Source organism: Dasypus novemcinctus, chromosome 17 (genome assembly GCF_030445035.2).
Source record: "Dasypus novemcinctus isolate mDasNov1 chromosome 17, mDasNov1.1.hap2, whole genome shotgun sequence".
NCBI classification, from domain to species: domain Eukaryota; kingdom Metazoa; phylum Chordata; class Mammalia; order Cingulata; family Dasypodidae; genus Dasypus; species Dasypus novemcinctus.
In genome coordinates, this window is record NC_080689.1 from 26987318 (window position 1) to 27014433 (window position 27116).

Consider the following 27116-nt stretch of genomic DNA (forward strand, 5'->3'; position numbering starts at 1 on the left):
TTAACACTATATACTAGTATTGTACATTTATTATAGTTCATGAAAGAACATGCACATATTTGTACTGTTAACCATAGTCTATCATCTAACCACATGCATGGTTCACTGTGTTATACAGACCTAGGCCTTGTACAATCTACCAAAAGTGCACCTCAGTGGTTCTCACTTTCATTACAGACCTGTGTAGTCACTGCCCCACTAAACCTGTGAACATTTTCCTTAGTCCAGAAAAAAATCCCATATACCCCTATTATTGACCCCTAGTACTGATATGGTTCCTTCTTTGACATTGATGCAAGAATATTACAGTACTGCTGTTAACTATAGTCCGTAAGTTACATTAATTGTATTTTTCCCTGGCATCAACATATTCTTACCACCTTGTGATAGTGACGTACGTTTGGTCTAGTTCACAGAAGAACATTCTTGTATTTGTATCATTAATGACAATCTTTTTTTTTTTTTTTTTTTAAAAAGATTTATTTCTCCCCCCTTCCTCCATTGTCTGCTCTCTGTGTCCATTTACTGCATGTTCCTCTGTGTCTGCTGCATTCTCACTAGTCAGCTCTGGGAACTGACCTGGGACCCTCTGGAGTAGGAGAGAGGCAACCATTCTCTTGTGCCACCTCAGCTCCCTAATTTGTTCCATCTCTTATTGTCTCTCCTCTGAGTCCCTTTTTGTTGCATCATCTTGGCACCAGTGGGCCAGCATTCCTGAAATGGCAGCACTCCTGTGTGGGGCGGTACTCCATGTGTGGGGGGGCATTTCCACATGAGACGGCATTTCTTGCACGGGGCAGCACTCCGCATGGGCCAGCTTACCACACGGGCCAGCTCGCTTTCACCAGGAGGCCCTGGGCATCAAACCTTGGACCTCCTATAAGGTAGGATGGGAGCCCAACTGCTTGAGTCACATCCGTATCCCAACAACAATCTTTATCTACCTTTGGGTTCACTGCTATTCAGTCCCTAGATTATTCTCTAGCTTTCTTTCAGTTGACACTTTGGTCCTTAAATTTCCCCTTTCAGCCACAATCCCATTTATAAACCAACTGTGTTAGCTATACTCACTATAATGTGTTACCATCACCTTTCTTCCTTTTTAATTTAAGCATTTAGAGCTATAAATTTCCCTCTCAGCACTGCCTTTGCTGCATCCATAGTTTTAGCATGTTTTATGCTCATTTTCATTTGCCTCAGGATATTCCCTAATTTTCCTGTGATTTCTTCTTTGACCCATTGGTTGTTTCAAGAGTGTTGTTTAATTCCCACACAGTTGTGAATTTTCCAATTCTCCACTATGATTTCCAGTTTCATTCCATCTTGATGAGAGAAGATACATTGTATGATTTAATATTTTTGAATTTATTGTGACCTGTTTTGCAACTTAATATATCTATTCTGGAGAATGACCCATGTGCATAAGAGAAGAGTGTGTATTCTGCTGCTGTTTGGTGACATGTTCTATAAATGTCTGTTAGGTCAGGTGGTTTATACCATTGTTCAAATCTTCTATTTCCTAACTGATTTTATGTCTAGATTTCTATCTGTTATTGAAAATGGTGTATTAAAGTCTCCTATTATTAATTTATAACTGCCTATTTTCTCCTTGAAATCTGTCAATATGTTTCATATATTTTGGGGCTCTGATATTAGGTGCATATATATTTTTGTTATGTCTTCTTGGTGAACTTAATCAGTAAATAGTGACCTTCTTTGTTGTAACAGGTTTTGACCTAAAAGTCTATTTTAGATGGTATTAGTATAACTACTCCAGCTCTTTTGGTTACTATTTATATGGTATATATATATATATATATATATATATATATATATATATTTTTTTTTTTTAAGATTTATTTATTTCTCTCCCCCTTCCCCCTCACCCCCCTGACCCAGTTGTCTGTTCTCTGTGTCTATTTGCTGTGCCTTCTTCTTTGTCAGCGTCTGCTGTCAGCGGCACAGGAATCTGTGTTTCTTTTGGTTGGGTCATCTTGTTGTGTCAGCTCTCCGTGTTGGCAGCGCCATTTTTAGGCAGGCTGCATTTTCTTTCGCGCTGGGCAGCTCTCCTTACAGGGTGCACTCCTTGCGCATGGGGCTCCCCTACGTGGGGGACACCCCTGCGTGGCACAGCACCCCTTGTGCACATCAGCACTGTGCATGGGCCAGCTCCACACGGGTCAAGGAGGCCCGGGGTTTGAACCGCGGACCTCCCATGTGGTAGACGGACGCCCTAACCACTGGGTCAAGTCTGCTCCCTGTATGGTATATTTTTATCATCCTTTAACCTATTTGTATCTCTGAATTTAGGTGAATCTTTTGTATGCAGCATATAGTTGGGTCATGCTTTTTATCCATTTGGCCAATCTCTGACTTCTGACTGGAGAGTTTAATCCATATACATTTAAAGTAACTACTGTTAATGGAGGACTTTCTTCTGCATTTGGCTTTTGTAACTCTCATATCGTTTTGGCTCTCAATTCTTCCTTAAATGCCCACTTTCATATTTATTTGATATTATACAACTTTGAGACCCTTCTCATTTTTTTCTGTATATATTTTTCATATATTTTCTTTGTGGTTATGATGGGGCTAAAAGTTAACATCCTAAATCTGTAACATTCATGTATGATTTGATACCAAGTTAACTTCAATAGCATACACAAACACTGCTCCTATTCCCTTAGGTACACCCATGTTTTTGTTGTACTTGGTACAAATTATATTTTATATATTGTCTGTCCAAAATCATATATTTATCATTACTTTATATACATTACCATTTTAGAATCTGTTAAGAAGTAAAAAATGGTGCTACATACCAAAATATATAACAGCATTGGTATTTATAATTACCTATATGGGTAATTTTACCAGGAGTCTTTATTTCTTCAATCCACTGTCTGGTCTCCTTCCTTTCCTTTCAGTCTGAAGAACTTCCTGTAGCACTGCTTCTGGGGCAGGACTAATGGTGACAAAATCCCTCAGTTTCTGTTTATCAGGGAATGTCTTAATCTCTCCATCATTCAGTCTTACGAGATACACAATTCTCTTGTTTGGCAACTTTTTTAATTGAAGATTTATTTTTTATTTATTCTTCCCCCCTTCCCCCCACCACTGTCTGCTCTCTGTGTCCATTTGCTGTGCGTTCTTCTGTGTCCGATTGCATTCTTGCCAGCGGCACCGGGAATCTGTGTCTCTTTTTGTTGCTACATCTTGCTGTGTTAGCTCTCCATGTGTGTGGCCCAACTCCTGGGCAGGCTGTGCTTTATTTGAGTGGGGTGGCTCTCCTGGCAGCGCCTACTCCTTGCATGTGGGGCTCCTCTACGTGGGGGACACCCGTGTGGCATGGCACTCCTTGCGTGCAGCAGCACTGCGTGTGGGCCAGTTCACCACACCAGGAGGCCTTGGGTTTGAACCCTGGATCTTCCATATGGTAGGTGGATGCTCTATCACTTGAGCCAAATCTGCTTCCCTGGCAATTGTTTTCTCCCAGCACTTTCAGCAATTTTGTACCACTGCCTTTTGCTTTTCTCCTGCAGCTTTCAGAATGCTCTCCCTGTCCTTGGTGTTCAACAGTTTAACTACTATGTGTATAGGTGTGATTCTTTTGGAGTTTATCCTGTTTGGAGTCCTTTACCCTTTATCTTCTTCTTCTGGGACTCCTACAATGTATATATTGATATACTTGATGGGGTGTCCCACAGGTCTATTTGTCTGTTCATGTTTTAAGATTGTTTTTTCTTTCTGCTCCTCAGCCTGAATTATTTTAATTGCTTTGTCTTCACGCTCAGTGATTCTTTCCTTCTCTTAGCTCCAAACTACTGTTGAAATCCTTTGGGGAATTTTTCATTTCAGTTATTGCAGTCTTCAACTCCAGTGTTTCTATTAGTTTCTTTTTAAAAAACATTGCTGTCTTTTTATTGAGATTCTATTGTTTTCCTGGTATCTTATATTTCTTTCGGTGGTGTCTTTTATCTCTTGGGCATACTGAGGATCACTTTTTGAGAAGTCTTTATCCAATGTGTCCAAAATCATTGACGGTCTGGATTTTGATCTTGTTCCTTTGGATGGGCCATCATTTTCTGTACTCTTGTGGTACATGATACATTTTTTATTTTTAGAAGCAATGTTATAAGTTACTCAGTTAACACAGGATAATAACTACAGTAACAATAAATCTACTTTAGTCAGCAGTTACACTTCCCCCTTATTTTTGTTCATCCCTCAAACTTGAAGGATTTGGGATGATGTCCACTCTGCTTGAAAAGATGTATATATATTATGGGCAGAGAAATGGAATTGCTTTGATTGCAGTTGAAAATACTCTTTGCTTTTGGGACAGGGCTGGGCCATCATTATTGTTTTGTTCATTATCCAGGGCAAGCCTGAGGAACTAGAGAGTAGGAGTTGGCCACATATCTGCTAGGTTTCATGGCTCAACTGGCATAGGAACAATCTGAAGACTTTTTAAGTGTCTGAGAAATATACTTAGCAGGAAGATTGAAAATCATAGTTCAAAATAAAAAAAGAATCATGATTAGGGAATTTATAAATGAGTATAACTATGCTATATTTGGGAAATAGCTTTTCATATATTCCCAGATAAAGCCCATGGAGGGGGTATTAATTTCGTGAGGCCATGTAGCTTGTCTATAGTGTCTAGACGTCCCTAAAGTCCCCCAGTGCACTTTTCTTTGAGGCTTTCTTTCCTGTAGCAGTTTGCGAAGTCTGAGACCTCTATTAAGTATAACCTCTGGAAGGACCTCCTAACTCATTTTGAAATCTCTTAGCCATAAAACTCTATTTTATGTAATATTTCCTCCTTTTGATCAAGGTCTTTCTCCAAATGCATCGCTGATTCATACTTGGTAATAATCCCTGGTGTCAGGGAGGTTCATCCCTGGGAGTCATGTCCCACGTCAGGGGGAAGGTAGTGAGTTTATCTACAGAGTGTGGCTTAGAGAGTTGCCATTTTCAGAAGGTAACTCTTAGGTGTTAATCGTAATTAGGCTTAGTTTCATTATTACAGGTATATGGTTCATAAATCCAATTACTAAAATTGAGGAATGGCTTATTAGCCTGTTTTCTATTAATAGGCAAGGTATATATATTATGGAGCTTTTGGCCATCTTATTTGAGAAAGAAGCAGGACTTCCCAAGGAGGGAAGTTTAATATTTTTTTAGCTTCTGTGAGGGCCTCTATCTAGAAAACATAACTATGGCAACAAGGATACCTTTATATCACATAGAAGTATATAGCTCTATAATGTCTGAAATTTCCCAAAAGCCCTGTCGAGACATCTGACAGTTGTCAAATCTTCACCTTCTTACCAGGGTTATGCTAATTTAACAGACAGAACATAATTTATATAGCAAATTTCCATCACTCCCCACTCCCCAACTGTTGACACTTAACATTGCTGTGATATCTTTGTCACAACTGATGCAAGAATGTTAAAACATTACTGTTAATCATAGTCCATATTTTGCTTTAGGTGCATTTCCCCCCCATACACTACCCTATTTTTAATGCTTTCTACTAGTGACATACTTCTGTTATAGATCCTGAGATAATATTATTATATTTGTATTATTAACCACAATCCTTGGCCCTCACTGGGTTCTCTGTGTTATCCTCTAGATTTCCTTCTAGTAATATATACAACCCAAAACTTCCCCTTTCAACCACATTCACACACATACTTCAGTGTTGTTAGCTATACTCACACTGCTGTGCTAACATCACCTCTATTCATTTCTAAACCATTACAATTACAATCAACCTAATTATAAATTCTGTACAGATTAAGTATTTGTTCCCCATTCTCTACTCCCATTCTATCTCCTGGTAATCTATCTTTTAGATTTTATCTCTATGAGTTTGCTTATTATACATAGTTCATATCACTGAAATCATGCAGTATTTGTCCCTTTGTGCTTGGCGTATTTCACTCAACAGAAGGTCCTTAAGGTTTATCCATGTTGTTACATGTGTCATTACTTCATTCCTTCTCACAGCTGAGTAATATTCCATTATATGTATATACCACATTTTGTTTATCTAGTCATCCGTTGATGGACACTTGGGTTTCTTCGATCTTTTGGTAATTGTGAAAAATGCCACTACGAACACTGGTGTGCATATATATGTTTGTGTCCCAGCTTTCAGTTTTTGTGGATATATATTTGGTAATGGGATTGCCAGATCATATTGCAGTTCTATACTTAGCTTCCTGAGGAACCTCCACAGGAAGTTCCACAACAGCTGCACCATTGTATATTTATACCAGAAGTGAATGAGTGTTCCCATTTCTCCACATACTCTGCAACACTTGCAGTTTTTTTTTTGTTTTGTTTTGTTTTTAAATAACAGCAAGTCTAGTAGGTGCAGGTCCTTTCTGTCTTCTCTGAGACCAAGTCTTTTCCTGGGTGCATGCTTGCTTGTGGTCTCTACAATTCCACTTATAGCAATTTGAATGCCTTCAGTACTCCCTATGAAATAGACTTTCATCACTCCTTGGGTGCTCTTTATATTATTTAAGCAAGTAATCCTTTCCCTGAGGACACTGTGACTTAACTGTTTCTTATAGTGCTATAGCTGTCTGCAAGCTACTTCTGCCGAGGGCAAGTTCTAGGATGGTGGGACAAGAAGAGTTTTCTGGCACAGTGTTTCAGGCTACCACCTGACAGATTGGCACGGACACACAAGCTTCCCAGCACGTGCTTATAGGTTACTCTGCTCCCTCTAAAACAAGACCAGGGACACACAATAGAAGCATAGTTGGCTCCACAAGGTGCCAGGGTAAGGGTTGGGGAGGTGCCAGCAAGGGCATCATGAGTGTCTCTGACCATTTTTAAAGCTTTGTTTTTTTGATTACTAGAGAAGCCTGCAACTTTTCTACCAAGCATATTACAAGCTTCATTTCATTTAAACTTAATAACTCAAATGATGTATGAGTATCAGAATCAAAACTCAAATCAGAAGTCTTTACCCTTGAAACTGCTCATGAGCACTATGCTCTACTGCCTACTTTGTTAAATGAAAGGCTCTGAGCTTAATAAATGACAGTTTAGGACATAAACGAGCTGTTTTATTGTCTGAGAAACCTGAAGCTCTACTTTTCCTCCAGTGATTAAGCACAACTTACACTACTGTGACTGGCAGAGACTGGCTTGGGCTACTGTAAGAATTTTTAAGTACCATGTCTTGTTCATGTTTATAGCCCTGGCACTTTCTGGTATAAATGCTGAACTAAGTTGTATATATCGCATGACTTAAAAGTGAAATTATTCCTTTGAGGTTGGAAGGACTCATGAGATGCACATAAAGGTTACTGAAAGGGAAGAGAAAAAGTGACAAAGAATCTTATAAACATCAAAGGAATAAGGATAAAAGAAATAGTCATTTCTTGAAAAAAAATTACAGTTGGCTAACTTTTAGTAGTATTAGAAAGCTACCATTCTGAGTATAAGGGTGATTGATTATCTGGTTGCACATAAAATATGTACTGAAGTTATCTGGGTAATAAAGTTGGCTATAAAGTATGTTTGATTTGGTTTTATTACTAGACTGAGTAAAGGAAATATTAATAAAATTAGCAAGTCAATTATTACTTGTGTTAGGAATTTTCCAAAGTTAGAGAATTGTTTTAAGTAGAATCTAGTAATGGCTTGTGACTATTTAATGGACATAATTTTTAGAAAAGATGACTTACCTCATTAGATCTAAAACTTCTACCTTGCATTCCATGTTTCCAGAAAGCAAGCACACTGTCTTGTAGGCAAACTAGCAGGCAAGAATAGCTCAATTACTGTTAATATTACAAAAGTTCAACTGGTAAACATCATTTCATCCCTTTTTCTCTTTTTAATAACATTATTTCAATTGGTAACTAATATTAGATATTTTAAATTTATATAGCATCTTTATTTTTGGAAGTTTTAAAATATACTATATAGAATTTACTCCTTTTTTTGGTAAGTAAAAAGAAAATTCACTGGAAAAATTTTTTGTTATAGAAATTTTTGTTTTGTTAAAGTGACAAAAAATAAAATATTCAAACCTATAGAAAAATATTTTATATATGTATGTACACATATATGTACCTCAGCTATCAAATCCTAAAATTTTGCCATATGTTTTTTAAATAAACATAAATACAGCTGGCATCTCCTATATAATCTGCCCTAATCCATTCCTGCCTTTCCTCCCAGAAATAAACAATATACCTCCCAGAAATAACCATTATTATAAATTTCTTAAACTTCTCATGCTTGCTTTTATTATCACTACACAGTAGGTTTATATATTATCAGAATAAGCTTTATATTTCATGTTTCCAACTTTCATATATTTGGTATGATGAGTATTTAAGTTGTTTTCAGTTTTTTTGTTATTACAAACAATGTGGCAATAAGCACTGTTAGCCTTCTCTTGCATACATGTGCAAGATCTACTCCGGGGTAGATATGTAAAAGAAGAATTACTGAGACATAAGGCACATGTTGCTTGTAAATATCTTAATTCTGTTTTTAATATTTATATATTTTATCCATATTTTTGTGTGGATTGAGTAAAGAAATCTAATTTTGTTTCCCACAGATAACCAATTTTACCAGCATCATTTGTTTAGTAGTCCATCATTTCCCCATTGATATATGCCATAAAGTTCCATTTACATGTGGTTTGTATTTCTGAGCTCTCTCCTATACCATTCTTTTGTTGTTGTTTTTTATCCCTGTGCTGATAACCACACTTATTAATCACTATACTATGAGTTTCAATGTCAAGTAGGACACATATTCTTTAAAATTTATTTTCTTATTCTTTGACTTTACCATATGAATTTTAAGATCAATTTATCAAGTGGCACAAAAACTTCGTTGGGATTTTCATTTTAAGTGCACTGAATTGTGGATTAATTTGTGCAGAACTGACATCTTTCTCAAAACTTCTACCCATGAAGATTGTAGAAGTTTTTCTCTGTTCAAATCTTCTTTTATGTTTTTAAATAATAATGTGGTATTTCCATACATAAAGGTCTTAAACATTTTTTAATGAGCATTTATTTTTTTATTGTTTTTTGAAGATACATAGATCACAAAAAAAGTTACATTAAAAAATATGAGGTTCCCACATATCCCACCCCTTAAACATGTTTTGATCAGATTTATTTCCTATGTATTTTATTGTCTTGTTAAATTGTGAGTGGGATTGTATTTCTCTATTAAATTTTTCACTGATTACTAATGGTCTCTAGGAAAGCCATTCATTTGTATATATCTAGCAGGTCTGAGTTATCTTATCAGTTTTAGTCATTTATCTTGTCTCTTGTATTTCTGTGTAGATACTATGTACCATCAGCAAGAAACCTTTTTCTTTCTAGTCCTCATTCTTCCCTTTTTCTTGTCTAATAAGACAATGTTGAAATGTGATGACTGCAAGCATTTTTATCTCATCTTAGTCTGACCATTAAATATGATGTTTAAAATAGGTTTTGTTAGGTTAAAGGACATTTCCTTCTATTCCAAATTTGTTGAGAAGTGTCTACGTCTTTAAAAATCAAGTGACTTGGATATTATTGAATGCTTTTTGCATATCTACTTAAGATTTTTATTTTCTGTAGGAATCTGTTTGATTTTAGTATCAGGGTTTAGCTGGTCTTATACATTGATGTGTTCAGCTTTCCTTCATGGTCTGTAATCTCAAAAAGTTTGTTTATATGATAGGGATTATTTATTCTTTGAATGGTGGATAAAAACCCGTATAAACCCATACAGGCTTTATTCCTCTTATAGAATCTTGGTTACTAAGAACCTCGAACAGTGAAGCAAGGAGTCTGGCTCTAGTTTTCCATCTGCTGTGGAATACTTTTAGTCTTTATTGCTCAAAAGTCTAGCTCAGGTCAACTTGTATACTTGTATACCGGGAGCCCAGCAGGCCTGTTTGACTTCAGGCCTGCATACTTCTGAGTTTCTGTTCCTTGCTTATTTTGTTTTATAACCCTGGCTATAATATTTTAGGCCTGGATTCCATTTCAGTGTCTTGAGCAGGTGTTCCTCAACAGTAACTTCCTATCATTATCATCATCATCATCATCATCATCATCATCACCATCGGGCGGCAGCGGGGAGAAGTAGGGGTGATGGAGGAGAAAGAGGAAATACAGAACTAAGTAGGTTCTGGTTGGAATGAAGAGGAAAAATAAAACCAGGGGGGGAAAAGGCTATTTGCCCTTGGCCTTACCCTCTGCCAACACATATGCAACCAATTATCTTTATTTCACTAATAAAGGACACCAATAAAAATTGTGTATAGTTAAATACTAAATTTACTATCATTCATTTTCCCTAGGATTATCCCATAAATCACAATTTTTTTCACCTTACTCTCCTTTGCCAGAAAAAGCTTTTGTCAAGCAAAATGTGACAAGAGCAAGAAAGAAGGGAAGTGGACCAGAGAAGACTATAGCAAAACTACAAAAGAGTAAAGCAAGTTGCAAAGTACTTAAGTAGTCTGAAATAAATGGAAATTCATAACTGTTATAAGAAATAATACTTATTTCTTTTGAAAATGCCAAATCTTCAGGGAAGATACAGGAACTATATCAAGGAACTATAGTTATTAATGTAATCTACCATTAAATACAAATTGACTTACCTATTGATTCTATCTGGAAATCAAAGGTGAGTTCTGATGATAATTTTCTACTAGATTTTAATCTTCCTTGCAGATTTACTATTTTTATACAACCTAGAGAAAAAAAAGGTCACTTAGAAACTAAGACAAAAGTAATCTTACTAAAACAAGATGTTCATAAATAAATAACTCACAGTCCAAGCAGACGAGAATGGTATCTCTCTCCAGTTGAGTTACATGAGTAACACTTGTCTGTGGGGTATCTAAAACACAAACAAAGTTCAATAAACCCACAGAAAAAAGAAATTTAAAGCATACAGACATTAAAAAATTCTGAGGGTCACTATATTTAAAATGGATATAAATCTTTAATGTAGTGGGTGATAGCCTGGACTTTATAGCTATGCTGCTTGGGTTCAAACTATGCTAAATTTTTCAAGCACTCAACATAGTAAGTATGAGCTATTGTCATTATGTTGGTGGTGTGGCATTATTTTCATTCACATTTGAAATTGGGAGTCAGGAATTCTAGTCATCTAAATTACAGAAATACCTTAGTTCTAAAATATTCTTCCAATTTTAAGCTCAGGTAGTCAAGAACTACGTTTTGTTTATCATTATTTACTAGTGTCTAGCACATGCAAAAAATATCGAATGAATGAACCTAGGTCAAACAAGTACATCAAGTACAAATTATAAAACTATATTGAAGCTACACTATCAAAAGCATGAGCAACAAAAAATATAGATGAACTGGACTTTATCAAAATAAAAAAATTTTGTGTCTCAAAAGTAAATTTTCAAGAAAGAAAAGAATCCTACAAAATGGGAGAAAATAGTTGTAAAGCATATATGTGATAAGGTTTAAATATCCAGAATATGAAAACACCTAAAATTCAACAAAAAGAAACAAGCCAATTAAAAAATGGGCAAAGAACTTGAATAGACATTTCTCTAAAGAAATGAAGATATAGTAATGGCCAATAAGCACGTGAAAAGATGCTTAGCTATTACGGAAATGCAATCAAAACCACAATGAGATATTACTTCATTCCTTCTAGGATGGCTATTATTATAAAAAAACTAGAAAATAAGTATTTGTGAGGATGTAGGGAAACTTCAAGACTTGTGCATTGCTGGTAGGAATGTAAAATGGTAAAACCACTGTGGAAAAGAATTTGGTAGTTCTTCATAAAGTTAAACATAGAAGTGTCATATGATACATCTTGCATATACTCAAAAGAAAACAAGGACATGTAATTATTTCCAGGCTTTTGGAAGTATATGTTTTTCAATCCCCCAAAAACTCACTCCCTTACTTTTTTTGGTAAACAATTGTCCAGGTTTTCAACAAACTCCAGCCTATCAATGAATTATTGGAAATTGGTTCCTTAACATTTCTCTATTAACCAAAGACTGATCAAGAGCCTTTTTCAAGACCTTTAAAGACTGCCTTCTAAAATGGCCTTTGCATATTTTTTTACAGCAAACCATTCTAAACGATAGTTTTTACTTTTATTTTTAGAGAAGTTATAGGTTTGCAGAAAATAAAGAGTTCCATATACCTCTATTATTATTTTTTAAAGATTTTTTATTTCTGTTCCTTCCCCCTGCCCCGGTTGTTGTCTGTTCTCTGTGTCTATTTGCTGCATCTTCTTTGTCCGCTTCTGTTGTTGTCAGCGGCACCGAAAATCTGTGTTTCTTTTGGTTGTGTCATCTTGCTGTGTCAGCTTTCCGTGTGTGCGGCACCGTTCCTGGGCAGGCTGAACTTTCTTTTGTGCTGGGCGGCTCTCCTTACGGGGCGCACTCCTTGCGTGTGGGGCTCCACTACGTGGGGGACACCCCTGCGTGGCACGGCACTCCTTGCGCGCATCAGCACTGCGCATGGGCCAGTTCCACACGGGTCAAGAGACCTGGGTTTGAACCGTGGACCTCCCAGGTGGTAGATGGACGCCCTAACCACTGGGCCAAGTCCACTTCCCATACCTCTATTATTAACATCTTGTATTAGTATGGTATATTTGTAACCATTGATGAAAAAATATTAAGTATTATTTTAACTGTACCACAGTCTGTGGTTTACATTAGGGTTCCCTTTTTGTGTTGTACAGCCCTTTGTTTCCCCTCTCCCCCCAATATTTATTCTACTAAAAGATACATAATGTAATAACATTCAAATATATAATTTGGTGCTGTCATTTACATTCACAATTTGGTATTTTTATTTTATTTATTTATTTTTTTTAAAGATTTATTTTTTATTTATTTAATTCCCCTCCCCTCCCCCGGTTGTCTGTTTTCTGTGTCTTTTTGCTGCGTCTTGTTTCTTTGTCCGCTTCTGTTGTCGTCAGCGGCACGGGAAGTGTGGGCGGTGCCATTCCTCGGCAGGCTGCTCCCTCCTTCGCGCTGGGCGGCTCTCCTTATGGGTGCACTCCTTGCGCGTGGGGCTCCCCTACGCGGGGGACACCCCTGTGTAGCAGGGCACTCCTTGCGCGCATCAGCACTGCGCATGGGCCAGCTCCACACGGGTCAAGGAGGCCCGGGGCTTGAACCGCGGGCCTCCCATGTGGTAGACGGATGCCCTAACCACTGAGCCACAGTCCGTTTCCCACAATTTGGTATTTTTAAAGAGAAAACTTAATAAGCCTCTAAAAACAAAGGTATAAGGGGCTGCAAAGCAAATACTATGCTTTAAAAATTAACTGTTTACTTATGATTTGCATGCTAATTACAAAACATACCTTTTTAAAAAAACATTTATTAAAGTTACTGGGTTAGCACTTAATTACAAGTATATAGTGGAAAACAAATTATACTTAAAATCTTTTATAATTCAACTTTTCCTTTTATTTGACTCAGCTTTCAATTAGCATGAGTTTTGTGTGTATATATGTAATACTCAAAGTGTGGTCTCTGGACCAACATCAACAGCATCACTTAAGAACTTATGAAATGAAAGAGGGGCCTACCAATGTGTCTTGCTTTTTTTTTTCCTTCCTTTTTTAAAGGAGGTACCAGGGATTGACCCTTGGATCTCACATAGACGAAGCAGGTGTTCAACCACTTAGCTACACCTGCACCACCCAGCAATGTGTTTTTTTATTTTTTATTTTAAGGTACAGGGCTAGGGACTGAACCCAAGCCCTTGTATGTGGAAAGCCTGTGGTTAACCACTGAGCCACAAAGGCTTCCCTGTTAGTTTTTTCATTTGTTTTGCTTATTGTTTTGTTTTTGTTTTTTCAGGATGTAGCAGGAACGGAACCCAGGACATCCCAGGTGGGAGGCGAGTGCTCAACCACTTGACCCATACCTGCTCTCCCAGCAGTGTTTTAATGATCCTCCAGGTCATTCCGATGCAGGCTCAAGTTAGGGAGCCATTGGTCTGTATCAAATACTCTGTGATCTCTTTTATCAACCCTGATAGTAAAGTTATGAAGTCTGACTAATAAGATAAAATCATGACAGTTTTCAGAGAGGCAGGGTAAGTGGAGTTATGAAATAATGCAATTTTTCAGATATATACCATTTTAGTTTACATTAATTACTTGAAAATTATGTGTGAGAGTAATGAGAACTTTAAGTGCCAGATTTTTAAATGCTTACATTAAAAATGCAAAAAGATTCATTAATAAGCAACACGCTAAACAATTTGATGTGTACAAAACTCTAAAAAATAGAAAACATTGAACTGAAATGAATATACTATTCAAAGTATTAAAAACTTTTAAACAAATACAAAGTTATTCAAAATGTCACACAGTATGTCTTTTGTTTCTTAAATTTCACAAGATGATCCAGGTATACTGAATTTTATAGTAATAGATATGTTCCTGCAAAACTGTATTAATATACATCAAATATAGGCCATTGAGGACTGGACTGAGATCATATTCATTTCTAAATTAAAAAATTGGTGTATATACTTTGGATATAGTAAGCATGCAATATACATGTTCTGTTAATTGACTTGTTTTTACATCAAATAAATTAGCTACTTTAAAGCAAGTCATCATCTTTCAATTTAATCATAGTTATATAAGACTGGATTTACATGCACAATTTTTGCTTAAAGAGAGATACAATAAATATATTACTTATAAAACTAGAATATATATTGACTTTAACTCAATTAAAAAAAAAATCCACAAACCTGATTCTGTAAACCATGAAGAGGTAGAATTTGGATTGACAGTCTCAAATCGAACCACCTGGTTGAAATCTCTCCCTCTACTGACACCAACACAAACTAAAGGGTACTCCTGTTCAGGAACTACCAGCATTTCAAACATTCTAAGTGGACATGGTATAGGAAAATCTATGTGCTGGAGGGAGAAACAAAAATACATCAAAAAAAGGAAAACAAAAAGCCAAATAATTTCATGACAATACTATTAAGAATTTTTAGTTCTATAAACAATATAAAACAGCTTTCTACTATAAAGATTAGTTCTTGTTACAGAAAGTAACAATCTCAATTATGAAGTATCTTTATAAAGATTTAAGGTTTAACACCGTGAAAACACTTTTAAAGTTACAATCATATAATTTCATGGTATTAGGTTTAGGCAGGAACTTATTCATCACCTTCCGACCCTGTTTTCAGAGTTGGAAACTGAGGCCCAGGAGTTGGTGACTGACTCAGAATCCCCCAGCCCTTTGTGGCAGGGTCTACTCCTCCCAATTTGATGCTTCCTATTATACTACTCTGCTTCTTATCCAACTGAGCAAACACGGATGAGGGAACTGAACTTATAGCTAGCTAGAGAAACCCCTTTTGTAAGTATGGACAGAAAAAGTCACAAGAAAGAGGGAAATTTAGCCTCACTATTTGAAGTGATTTTACTCGATAAATGAACTCCTAACATTTACAATATAACAGGTTTTAATTTTACAAAACTTTAAAATTGTTATATTGCTACAAAGAAATGAATTCACATTTCTTCTAATGCTGAAGAAATGCTTTCCCTATGACCCTGCAATAACACTCCTAGATACATACCCTAGGAAACATGAGTACATAGAGGCAGATGTTCACTGTTCCCTTTTACCTAATAGGCACTATAATACTTTTCTTACTTCAACTCCCAATATAACTCAACTTTATTTTAAAAGAAGGTGTAAGATTTCCTTCATTTGTAAAATTTTGCCCAAGTAAACCAGGGCTATGTTGGCTACGCTAACTTGAAACATGTAAGAAGTGCTTAGCTGAATTTTTCCTATTGTACTTCATTTTCAAAACAATTTTTACTGGCCTTGTTTTTTTATTATTCTGATAGAAAATTCCTGTTGAAATTTTAACTGCAACTGTCTACACTTGAAAATATAATACTTTCAATTATAGTTCAGGAAAAAGTGACATTTCAAGAGGAAGTCATGATTTATATTCAAGTCTTTTATAATTTCATTAAAAATATTAGTCTTACACATAATTTTACCATTTTTTTCTTCTATGTTTTATATTTAGGTTGCACTTATGAATGGGTTGTGTTTTCCTTATATTTTCCAACTGGCTATTGTTGGTATTTAAAGCTACTGAATTTATTTAATTTGACAAATGGAAAACTTTTAAAAGAATTAATTCTTTCACATTTTCTATGTATCCAAATCTATTTCCCAAATATAATTGTTTCCTTTCCTAAATGTATGCTTTCAATGTTTCTCTGCCCTCATCTTATTGCATTGGCCAGAACACACAAAACTATATACTGAAAGCAGTGTGGAATGGCGCCTCTTTTATGCTCCAGAGTTTAACCTCTAGCTTTTTTTCAAAAAGTATGGATGTTACCTTTAGCTTTAAACAGGTTCTTTTTATATTTATACATAACATACCGAGTAGATCAGTAGAATATTTAAATCATCAAAATGGAATTCTTTTCATTTTTGAGTCCTCTCTGGAATAAATCCTTCCTATTTGTGATGAATAATCCTAGTACTGTTACATCTCCTTTACTGCTAGCATAGATTATCTTGACTTCCATTCACTTTCACGTAACCCTCAGTTTTAGTACATTAAACACGGACATCCTTAAATCACATAATCTTTTGCATGCCAAATTCAATTTTTCATACAATGATTTCCAGTTAAAATGGTTCTGCCTCGCAGGCATTGGTCCCTGGGAGAACAGGCCAGGCCATCGCTGAAGTGAACAACTGCTGAGCCACCTTCCACTCCTGACAAATACCCCTGAGCACTCACGAAAAGAAAGGGTTGCGGAAAAATCAAACTGTGTAGACTTCTCCACTACATCTAGGATAATGTGTGCTTTTGTCAAATAGGTAAGAACAAAGAAAAGCTGAGAACAAAATTGGCTTAAAAAATTGAAAACCACTGTTTTTTTTGTGAAAATACTATCTCAATGGGTTTCAAATTCTTAAAACCATTTTTCTACCTCTTTGAACATTACCTTGAGGTTAGTAAATACTAATTTGTGAAAATTAAAATTCTCTTTTAAAATTTAGGCAGAATCCCACTCCAATTATATTCCGACCCCAATTTCTACATAGATGTAAAACACTCAAGAAATAAGACTTAACCCATATATGACAACAAAGAAAAGAGCTTTAAAAAATTCATTTGGCATTTCCTTGGTGTGACTGAGTCTATACTTTATACATTTTACAAATTAGGTTTTCCTTAAAATGTCAATTATAGTTGAGTAACAGTAAGTAGTTTAAACACTATTCAATAGTTAAGCATACTGTAGAAACTTAGGCACAAAAAAGCTTCCATGGGAAGGGCTGGGTAAATAAATAGGCAGGCATTTAACCAAAACAGATAACTTTTTCCCCTTCATTATGGTTATTCTTACAGATTGAACACCAACCTGTAAGGTGTTCTCTGATGTGATACAGGAGGTCAGCCAGAGACTATATTTAAAACACATTTTGTTCATCTGTTAGCACCTTCTGTTCTTGACACCAGACTGTATGTGAGCTACTCTCCTTCCAGTTCTTTACTATCACAGCCCTGAACTAATTCTCCATGCTTTCATGACAAAGCTTTTATGATAATTGGGTGGATTTTCACCACCCCAACACATAATTAAAAATCATTAATATAAGTTGGGAAATTGGGGAGCAGGCTGTAGCTTAGTAGCTGAACGCCTGCTTCTCATGTACGAGGTCCTGGGTTCAATCCCTGGTAATTCTTAAAAAAAAAAAAATAACGTAGGTTAACTTTCATACTTACCTTAATTAACATAAATTTCTGCATTGGTTCAACCCATTCTAATAAAACAATGCTTGTCTGAAGTGCTCCACATAGATATTTATGGCCTGTGTAAGGATTTCTCACTGTCAAGGTAAATAAAAGTATATATAATTTCTATTATACAAAGTCCTTACAAAAATAATCACGAGCGGAAAAAAAAAAAAAAAGAAATACTATTTCCGTAACAGCAGGAAACTCCCTCACTTGCAGGCTTTTTGTTAAAATGCACAATGAAACTCCTGGTCGTTAAGGAGATGGGGATAAGGGGAAGGACTGTAGGGTAGCGTTATGGTAGCAGGGTGGTTAGATAAGGCCGCAAGATCCTGGAGAAAAGGTAAAAGTAGATTTGTGGAGAAGTTGTCAAATTGATAGGATACAGTGGAAAGGACAGGTGGTTGAAAGTGCTTTTGGTAGTTATGTTCAGAGGCAATAGTGCTTTGGTCCTAAAACTAAAGAAAACACTGTACATCTCCCTCTTTATTAAACTTTTATGGCCACTGGAAAACAGTACAGAGATTAATCAAATCTCAAATACAAATTTATAAATAATAAAAGTGAATTGCTCAGATTTTGGGTTTTCCTTTTCCTAGTTAAAATTTAAAGTAAAAAATGTATTTTAAATAAAGATGAAATTTTTAAAACTATATAAAGGATTACAGCAGTTAGGTCCATAAACTTCACATAGGTTTGAAATATTTAAATGGCAGAGAGACGGTATATAGTAAAATCACCCAGCCAAAGCAAATAGAAAGTCTATTTAGGAAATTCTGTTCCAAGAAAACTTTGTTTCTTTTTGTGCCTTGTAGAGTCAAGGTCAGTTTGATGGCACTCAAACCATAACATCCAAAGCTAAATTCACCATCCTCCTTGATCCCAAGCCAGCTGCTCTTCTTGCTTCCTGGTAACAACACTGTCATTCTGCCAAGTCCTCTTGAGTCCTGCCTGACATCTTCTTTCCCCCTTCATACTCAGATAATTTTTCCTTTCTATTTCACTTCCTTAGCTCAGGACCTTCCTTACAGTACAGTGAAGAAGTTTATGTTCCCAGATTGTTCGCACAAGGTCTCTCACAGTTGGTCTCCAATCTAACTGTTGCTAATAACCTACCACTCTCCTCTTTATATTATATATTCCAGCTAAACTGGAATAGTCAGTATTATATAAGTTTTATGATTTTTCATCCATGTTTACTTTATAATTTCCAGAACTATTCAGTTATAAATTCTCCTTTTGAGGTCTAGCCCAAATGCCACCTTTTAAAATAAGCTTATGTTTAAAGTCCTTTCCAAATAGTACCTTGTGGGACAGTGGTTTACGTTTACCTCAACTTCCCTTTTATAATATTAATAACTTAAGGAAGGAAACCTTTTTTTTTTTTTGGCTATATGTAAATAAATTAGCTAGTTGTTAGGTGTGGAGGAAAATTTAGGCTAATAGTATATGAACAGGGAGTCTGTAATGTTCATATTACAGAGCACAAGGTTTCACATATTAAAGGCATGAAAATACATGCTGAATGAATAAAATGCAGTCTTACAAGCCATTATTAAGCAGAATGGTAAACGATAAGTAACAGGCCCCTTGGAGAACAGGGTGTGATTAAATGCTGTTATAAAAAGTCATGCCTCTTTCTCCATTTATCCAGTCAATAATTTATTTGCCAAACACTTGCTATATGCAAGGTGCTTTTTCAGGCTTAGTCTACATGGGGCTGGTATGGCCAAAAAACTTTTACTAAAAGGGAGAAAATAAGTTCTTACTTGAAGAATGCCCCAGGATTAATACTGTTTTATGCTACTTCGAAAAATTAAACTTGTGAAGTTTTCTAATCCACCCTGTAAAACAGGAGGGCTATGTGTTATTGGACATTTTACTTACCAACACAACACTTCTGACACCATTTGGTTTCAGGGATTTTTGCTGATACAGCAAATTTCCTAAAATATAAAAGAAAATTAAAATGTAACACATGTATGCACTTAATATATGATAAAGGAGTTATTACAGATCAATGGGGAAAGAATGGGTTGTTCAAATCATCAGTGCTGATATAATAGGTTAGCTATTAAAAATAAGAATATATGGGATCCTTTTTGTACTTTTCTTTCCCAAATCAATTCCAAATGGATTAAGGATTTAAATAGGAAAAACAAAACTATAAATATTTAGAATATAGAAAAATATGACCTAGGCATTTCCTAAGTAAATGCAAAAAGAACAAGTCATACAGGAAAATACTGAAAAAACCTTGGACTTTTTTTCACCAATGCATCCTTAACACTTTAAACTATGCCTGACGAATAGGTGGCCTTTTGTTTTTTTTTAAGATTTACTTTACTTATTTATTCCTGCCCTCCCCCACTGTTTGTGGTTGCTGTGTGCTCTGTGTCTGCTCCTTAGGAGGCATGAGGAATTGAACTTGGGAACTCCTCTGTGGAAGAGAGGCATTCAATCACTCGAGCCACCTCAGCTCTCTGGTTCGTGTGTCTCTCATTGCCTTTCCTTATTGCGTCATCTTGTTCCATCTTGTCACGCCTGCCCACCACACCAGCTCGCCTTTTTAAGGGGTCACCAGGAACTGAACCTGGGACCTCCCATGTGGTAGGAGGAAGTCCAATCATTTGTGCTACCTCTGCTTCCCAATAGATGGCATTTAATGTATTGAATAAGTTGGCTGAATGCATTAACAACTTTGGTTTACCTAAAGATACCATTGAGAAGGTGAAAAGATAAGCCACAAATTGGAAAAACATATTTTTAACACATAAATAATTTAAGCTACATAAAAAGTTGTCTTGCCACTAATTTAATTTGTAAGAAATTTTATTTAGGCATCTTTATCTCCCTCCTCAGTAAAAATGAAAGATTTTCTGCAGAGGAGCTCTAGGGACTCTGCAAACACCTGATTCAAATTTAATATTTTATAATCTATTTCAAAAACTACAACTTAAAAAATATACACAATACACCTAAGTGTCTTTTTTAAAAACTTTATTTTGTACACTTAATAATTGAAAATAAAAATAATTAAAAAATAAAAAGAAAAGAGGTGAATAAAAACACACATTTCTTAATTAAGTGTGCTGGATACATATAAAATTTTTTTTTGACTCTTACAATATGTTACACAATATATTTGGTTCATAGTAACACAAATATACAGTATTTGTCCATCTATATCTGGCTTGCTTCACTCAAAATAATGTCCCCCAGGTTCATCCATGCTGTCTTATGCTTTATGACTTCTTTTCTTCTGCATAATATTCCATCATGTGAATACACCACAGTTTGTTTACCCATTCTTCGGTTGGGTTGTTTATAACTTTTGACAATTGTGAAAAATGCCACTATGAAAATTGGTGTGTAGATGTCTGTTCATGTCACTGCTCTCAGTTCTTCTGGGTATATGCCCAGTAGAGGTATTGCAAGGTCAATGGCAAGTCTATACTCAACTTCTTTAGGAACTGCCAAACAGTTCTCCACAATGGCTTTACCATTCTGCATTCCCACAAACAGTGAATAAGTGTTCCTATCTCTCCATATCCTCTCCAATACTTCTAGCTGTCTTTTTAATAGTCACCATTCTGATAGGTGTGAAATGAAATCTCATTATAGTTTCGCATTTCCCTAATCATTAGTGAAGGAGAGCATTTCTTCATATGTTTTCTTTTGCCATTTGTATTTCTTCTTTGGAGAAAGGTCTATTCAAGTCTTTTGCCCATTTTTCAATCGGGTTGTTTGTATTTTTTTCGTTGAGTTGTAACACCTCTTTGTATGTCCTGGATATTAAACCCTTATCAGATATATGATTTCCAAATATTTTCTCCCATTGAGTTGGCTACCTTCTCACCCTTTTGACAAAGTCCTGGGAGGTGCAAAAGTGCTTAATTTTGAGGAGGTCCCATTTATCTGTTTCTTCTTAGGCTGTGTGTGCTTCAGGTGTAAGGACCAAGAAACCATCACCTACCACAAAGGTCTTTAAAATGTTTCCCTACATTTTCTTGTAGTAGTTTTATGGTCCTGGCTTTGATATTTAGGTCTATGATCCAATTTAAGTTGATTCTTGTATAGGGAGTGAGATAGGGGTATTCAACTATCTCCCACCATTTCTTTTGTTTTTGTTTTTTAAAGATTTATTTATTTCTCTCCCCTTCTCCCCCCCATCCCAGTTGTCTGTTCTCTGTGTCTATTTGCTGTGTGTTCTTTGTCCGCTTCTGTTGTCAGTGGCACGGGAATCTGTGTCTCTTTTTGTTGCGTCATCTTGTTGTGTCAGCTCTCTGTGCAGTTTGGCGCCATTCCTGGGCAGGCTGCACTTTCTTTCGCGCTGGGCGGCTCTCCTTATGGGGCACACTCCTTGCCCGTGGGGCTTCCCTATGCGGGGGACACCCCTGCGTGGCATGGCACTCCTTGTGTGCATTAGCACTGTGCGTGGGCCAGCTCCACATGGGTCAAGGAGGCCCGGGGTTAGAACCACGGACCTCCCATGTGGTAGACGGACGCCCTAACCACTGGGCCAAGTCTGCTTCCCTTTTTTGTTGTTTTATTTTTATTTTTTTTTCTTCCACCATTTGTTGAAGAGACTTTTTTTGTCCTGTTAAAATGAACTTGACAGGTTTGTCAAAAACCAGTTGACCAAGAACCAGCAAGATAGCAGTGGAGTAAGGAGCTCCTAGAGTCGGCTCCTGCTACAAGGCAGTTAGCAAACACCCAGAGCTCTCTGGAGCTAGCTGAAGCACCTGTTTGGGGGTCCAGGAGACCAGAAGAGCATCCTGCAACAACCTTGAAGGGTAGAAGGAGAAGACTGCCCATCTGCAGAGAAGACTCTTAAGTAGAGTGCTCCAGGCCATGGAGGCCGGTGCCCACCCTCCACTGGAGGCACAAGCCACCTCGAGAGCTGTTCTGCAGCTGGAATTGAAAGCTCCACTTCCCCAAAATGGGGGAGGATGAGATGGTTGGGCACCAATTTCAGCTACTGATGAGTAAATTCAGTGGGCTGAAGTATAACCCTGCGAACAGCTAAAGTTTGAGCCCACCCAAGTCAGAAAGAGGTCCGGAGCCACCATTTTAACTCCAATCCTGGCATGAGGGGAAGCGGGGCGGACTGAGGATTCCAGTGCTGGTGGAGACCGGCTTCTTTCCATCCAGATCAGACTGCAGCTCTAGCCTAGGCCCCAGTGCCACCTCCAGCAGGGAGGAAGCTGCGGGGACCTGCGCCAGCTTCTCCAGGAAGTTACCAGCCAAATGTGGAGGCTAGTGACTATCCTACTCTGGCGGCTCGAGCCACCCCAGGGGCTATTCTGTGGCTGGAGTTGGAGGCTCCATTTCCCAGAAATGGGGGAGGAGACCGTTGGCTGCCGGTTTCAGCTGCTAATTCATAGACTTGGCTGGCTAAGCTGTAACCCTGGTAACAGCTGGGGTGTGAACCAGCCCAAGTCAGAAAGAGGCCAGTAACAGCCATTCTGACTCTGCCCCCAGCCAGAGGGGAAGCCTGGCTGACTGAAACTCTCAGTTTCTGTAGGCGCCGGTTTCATTCATGCAGATGGGCCTGTGGTCCTAGCCTGGGCTTTGGCCCCGCCTCTGGCTGGGAGGAGCCTGAGGAGCCCTGCACCAGCCTGTACAGGTAGCTTCAGGTAACTGGCTGGAATAGACTGGAGATCAGAAGTCTACCTGGGTGGCTGCGGTCATCTTGGACCCGCGCTGCACAGATTGCTGCCCATACCTGCAGCTCCCTCCCTGTCCCAGGCAGGGGAGAAAGGGATGTGAAGCTTCATCAGTCTCTCTGGGCAACTACAGTCTAGGCCTGCACTTAGATTATTCCACATAGCTGTGACTCTGTCCCTACACCTGGCAAAGGAGAAAGTTGGAAGAAGCTTCATTGGTCCCTGGTGCAATGAGGGCAGCTTGAGCCTCCACAGCTTACAGCACCAGCTACATGCTTGCCTCCTAGTACACAACCTGCAAGAGAGAAAGGATAGGAAGCCATAAACTAAAGTGAAAAACTGCACCCAGAATAAATACTCTAGTAAGCCAGATGTGAAGACACCAACAAAAAAATTACAATCCACACCAAGAAACAGGAGGCTATGACCCAGTTAAAGGAATAAGATAAGCCTCCAGATGACATAAAGGAGCTGAGACAACTAATTATAGATGTTAAAAAAAAATCTTACTAAATTTAATGAGATGGCTAAAGAGATTAAGGATATTAAGAAGACACTGGAACAGCACAAACAAGAATTTGAAAGCATATATAGAAAAATAGCAGATCTTATGGGAATGAAAGATGCAATAAATGAAATTAAAAAAACACTGGAATCATATAATAGCAGATTGGAGAAGACAGAATAAAGGATTGGTGAGCTTGAAGAAATGGCCTCTGAAAGTGAACATATAAAAAGAAGGGATGAAGAATGGAAAAAATTGAACAAGATCTCAGGGAACTAAATGACAGCAAAAGGAGTGCAAACATACATGTCATGGGTGTCCCAGAAGGAGAAGAGAAGGGAAAAGAGACAGAAGGAATATTTGAAGAAATAATGGTAGAAAATTTTCCAACCCTATTGAAGGACATATATATCCCTGTCCAAGAAGCACAATGTGCTCACATACGAAAGAATTCAAATAGACCAACTCCAAGACACATACTCATCAGAGTATCAAAGGCCAAAGACAAAGAGAGAATTCTGAGAGCAGGAAGAGAAAAGCAATGCATAGCATATAAAGGATATCCAATAAGATTAAGTACTGATTTCTCACCAGAAACCATGGAGGCAAGAAGACAGTGGTCTGATATATTTAACATCCAAGAGAAAAACTTCCAGCCAAGAATCTTATATTCAGCAGGACTGTCTCTCAAAAATGAGGGTGAAATTAGAATATTCACAGATGAACAGAAACTGAGAGAATTTCTAAGCAAGAGACCAGATTTTCAGGAAATACTAAAGGGTGCACTAGAGCCTGGAAAGACAAGACAGGCGAGAGGGCGTGGGAGAGTCTAGAAATGAAGATTATATCAATAAAAGTAACTAAAAGTGTCAAAAGAGTAGTAAAAATAAAATATGACAAATAAAACTCAAATAGTCAGGTATAAACTTAACCAATGATGTAAAGCATTTGTATTCAGAAAATTGTAACTCAATGTTAAACAAATCAAAAAAGCCCTAAATAACTGGAAGAACATTCCATGCTCATGGACTGGAAGAATAAATATCATCAAGATGTCAATTCTACTCAAATTGATATACAGATTTAATGCAATCCCGATAAAAATTCCACCAGCATTAAAGAAAAAATTGAAAACACAACAATTAAATTTATTTGAAAGGGTAAAGAGTCTTGAAGAGCCAGAAACATCATAAAAAGGAAAAGTGAACCCTCATCTCCGGACTTTAAATCATAATACCTACCTTTACTGGTAAAAACAACATGGTACTGGCCTAAAGACAGACACAATATACCAATGGAACCAAATTTATAGTTCAGAAACAGACCCTCACAGGTATGGTCAAATGATTTTTGACTAGCCTGTTAAAAGTCACACAGCTCAGGCAGAACAATCCATTCAACAAAAGGTGCTGAAAGAATTGGACATCCATAGCTGAAAGAAGGAAAGAGGACCTCTATCTCACACCTTATCCAAAAATTAACTCAAAATGGATCAAAAAACTAAAAATAAAAGCAAGAAACATAAAACTTTTAGAAGAAATTGTAGGAAAATATCTTCAAGACCTGGTGGTAGATGGTGGATTCTTAAAGGAGATAAAAGAAGGACCGAGTGGACTACTGTTGCTTAATGTTGTAGAAGTTTTAATTAGCTTTACTGTAAAGGTATGGAAACATACAGAGTGGATGGTAAGACACAGTGAGTAACAGCTAGTTTATAAATGGGGATGTGACTGAAAATGGTAGTCTAGTTATGTAAATGCCAATTGACAGAATGCTAGAGAATAATCTAGGGACTGGATAGCACAGTAAACCAAGAAGTAGATGAGAATTGTGGTTGATGGTACAGATGCAAGAATGTCTTTTCTTAGCTAGAACAAATTTTTATCACTACTGCAGGGTGTTGGGAATGTGGAGAAGCATGGGAAAAATACAGCTGGAGTGACCTATCTAATAATATAATATTCTTGCATCTATACAAAAGATGTACTGTGTTGATACTGAGGCAGTATGGAAAAGGGGAGCCAAATGTACACTATGGACATGGTAACAATCAGATGATATTATTTTATCTGAAGCAAATGACACAACGCATTGTGATGTGCTGATGGAGAGGTGTTTGGGAATTCTGCACACGTGCATGATTGTTTTATAAGTTTACAACTTCTGTCATAAAAAAAATATATTTAAAAAATGATAATAGGATGGGTTGGGGGAAAAATACACCAAATGTAAGATAAGGACTACGATTAGTAGTAAGATTTTGACAATATTCTTTCATAATTTGTAACAAATGTCTCATGACAATGCAAGGTGTTGCTGGAGGGTTGATGTATGGGACCCCTGCATGATGTTATGCATGTTTGCTTTGTAAATTCACAACTTTTACTATACATTTGTTTATGTATGTTCACATATAAATGATATAAAGATAATAGGATTGGTTAGGGGAAAAATACTTTAGTAGTAATATTTTGACAATGCTCTTTAATTATTAGTTAAAAAAGGTTTAAAAATAATGCAAGTTATTGGTGGTAGGGTGAGATGTTATGTTTGTCTGATGTTATGTATGTTTGTTTTGTAAGTTCACAAATTGTCCTCAGATTGTTCAGGTGTAGTAGAGAAAAACATTACTGGTTTTTGCATGTTGATCTTGTATCCTGCCACTTTGCTGAACTCATTTATTAGCTCAAGTAGCTTTGTCGTGGATATTTCATAATTTTCTATATGCAGGATCATGTCATCTGCAAACAGTGATTTACTTCCTCTTTTCCTATTTGGATGCCTTTTTTTTTTTTTTTTTTTTTGTCTAAGTGCCCTAGCTAGAACTTCTTACACAATACTGAGTAACTATGTACTACGTACAGTGGTGACAGTGGGCATCCTTGTCTTGTTATGGATCTTAGAGGGAAAGCTTTCAAACTTTCCCCATTGAGTACAATATTGGCTATGGGTTTTTCATATATGCCTTTTATCATATTGAGGAATTTTCATTCTGTTCTTATCTTTTGAAGTGTTTTTATCAAAAAAGGGCGCTGGATTTTGTTAAATACCTTTTCTGCGTCGATTGAGACCGTCATGTATTTTTTTCCTTCAATTTAT

General features: G+C 36.9%; 1 protein-coding gene across 5 annotated transcripts in view; it reads right to left on the minus strand.

The window, feature by feature from the left end:
• MAP4K3 (mitogen-activated protein kinase kinase kinase kinase 3) overlaps window positions 1-27116 on the minus strand; it is a 251566-nt gene that overhangs the window by 7087 nt on the left and 217363 nt on the right. For all 5 annotated transcript variants that reach the window (XM_058278442.2, XM_058278440.2, XM_058278443.2 and 2 more), the window contains 6 exons: window positions 19731-19789; window positions 17832-17935; window positions 14793-14964; window positions 10837-10905; window positions 10664-10756; window positions 7719-7789 (listed from right to left, as the gene is read on the minus strand). In XM_058278442.2, the coding sequence (XP_058134425.1) occupies window positions 7719-7789; window positions 10664-10756; window positions 10837-10905; window positions 14793-14964; window positions 17832-17935; window positions 19731-19789 (568 nt within the window). The remainder of the gene's footprint in view (window positions 1-7718; window positions 7790-10663; window positions 10757-10836; window positions 10906-14792; window positions 14965-17831; window positions 17936-19730; window positions 19790-27116) is intronic.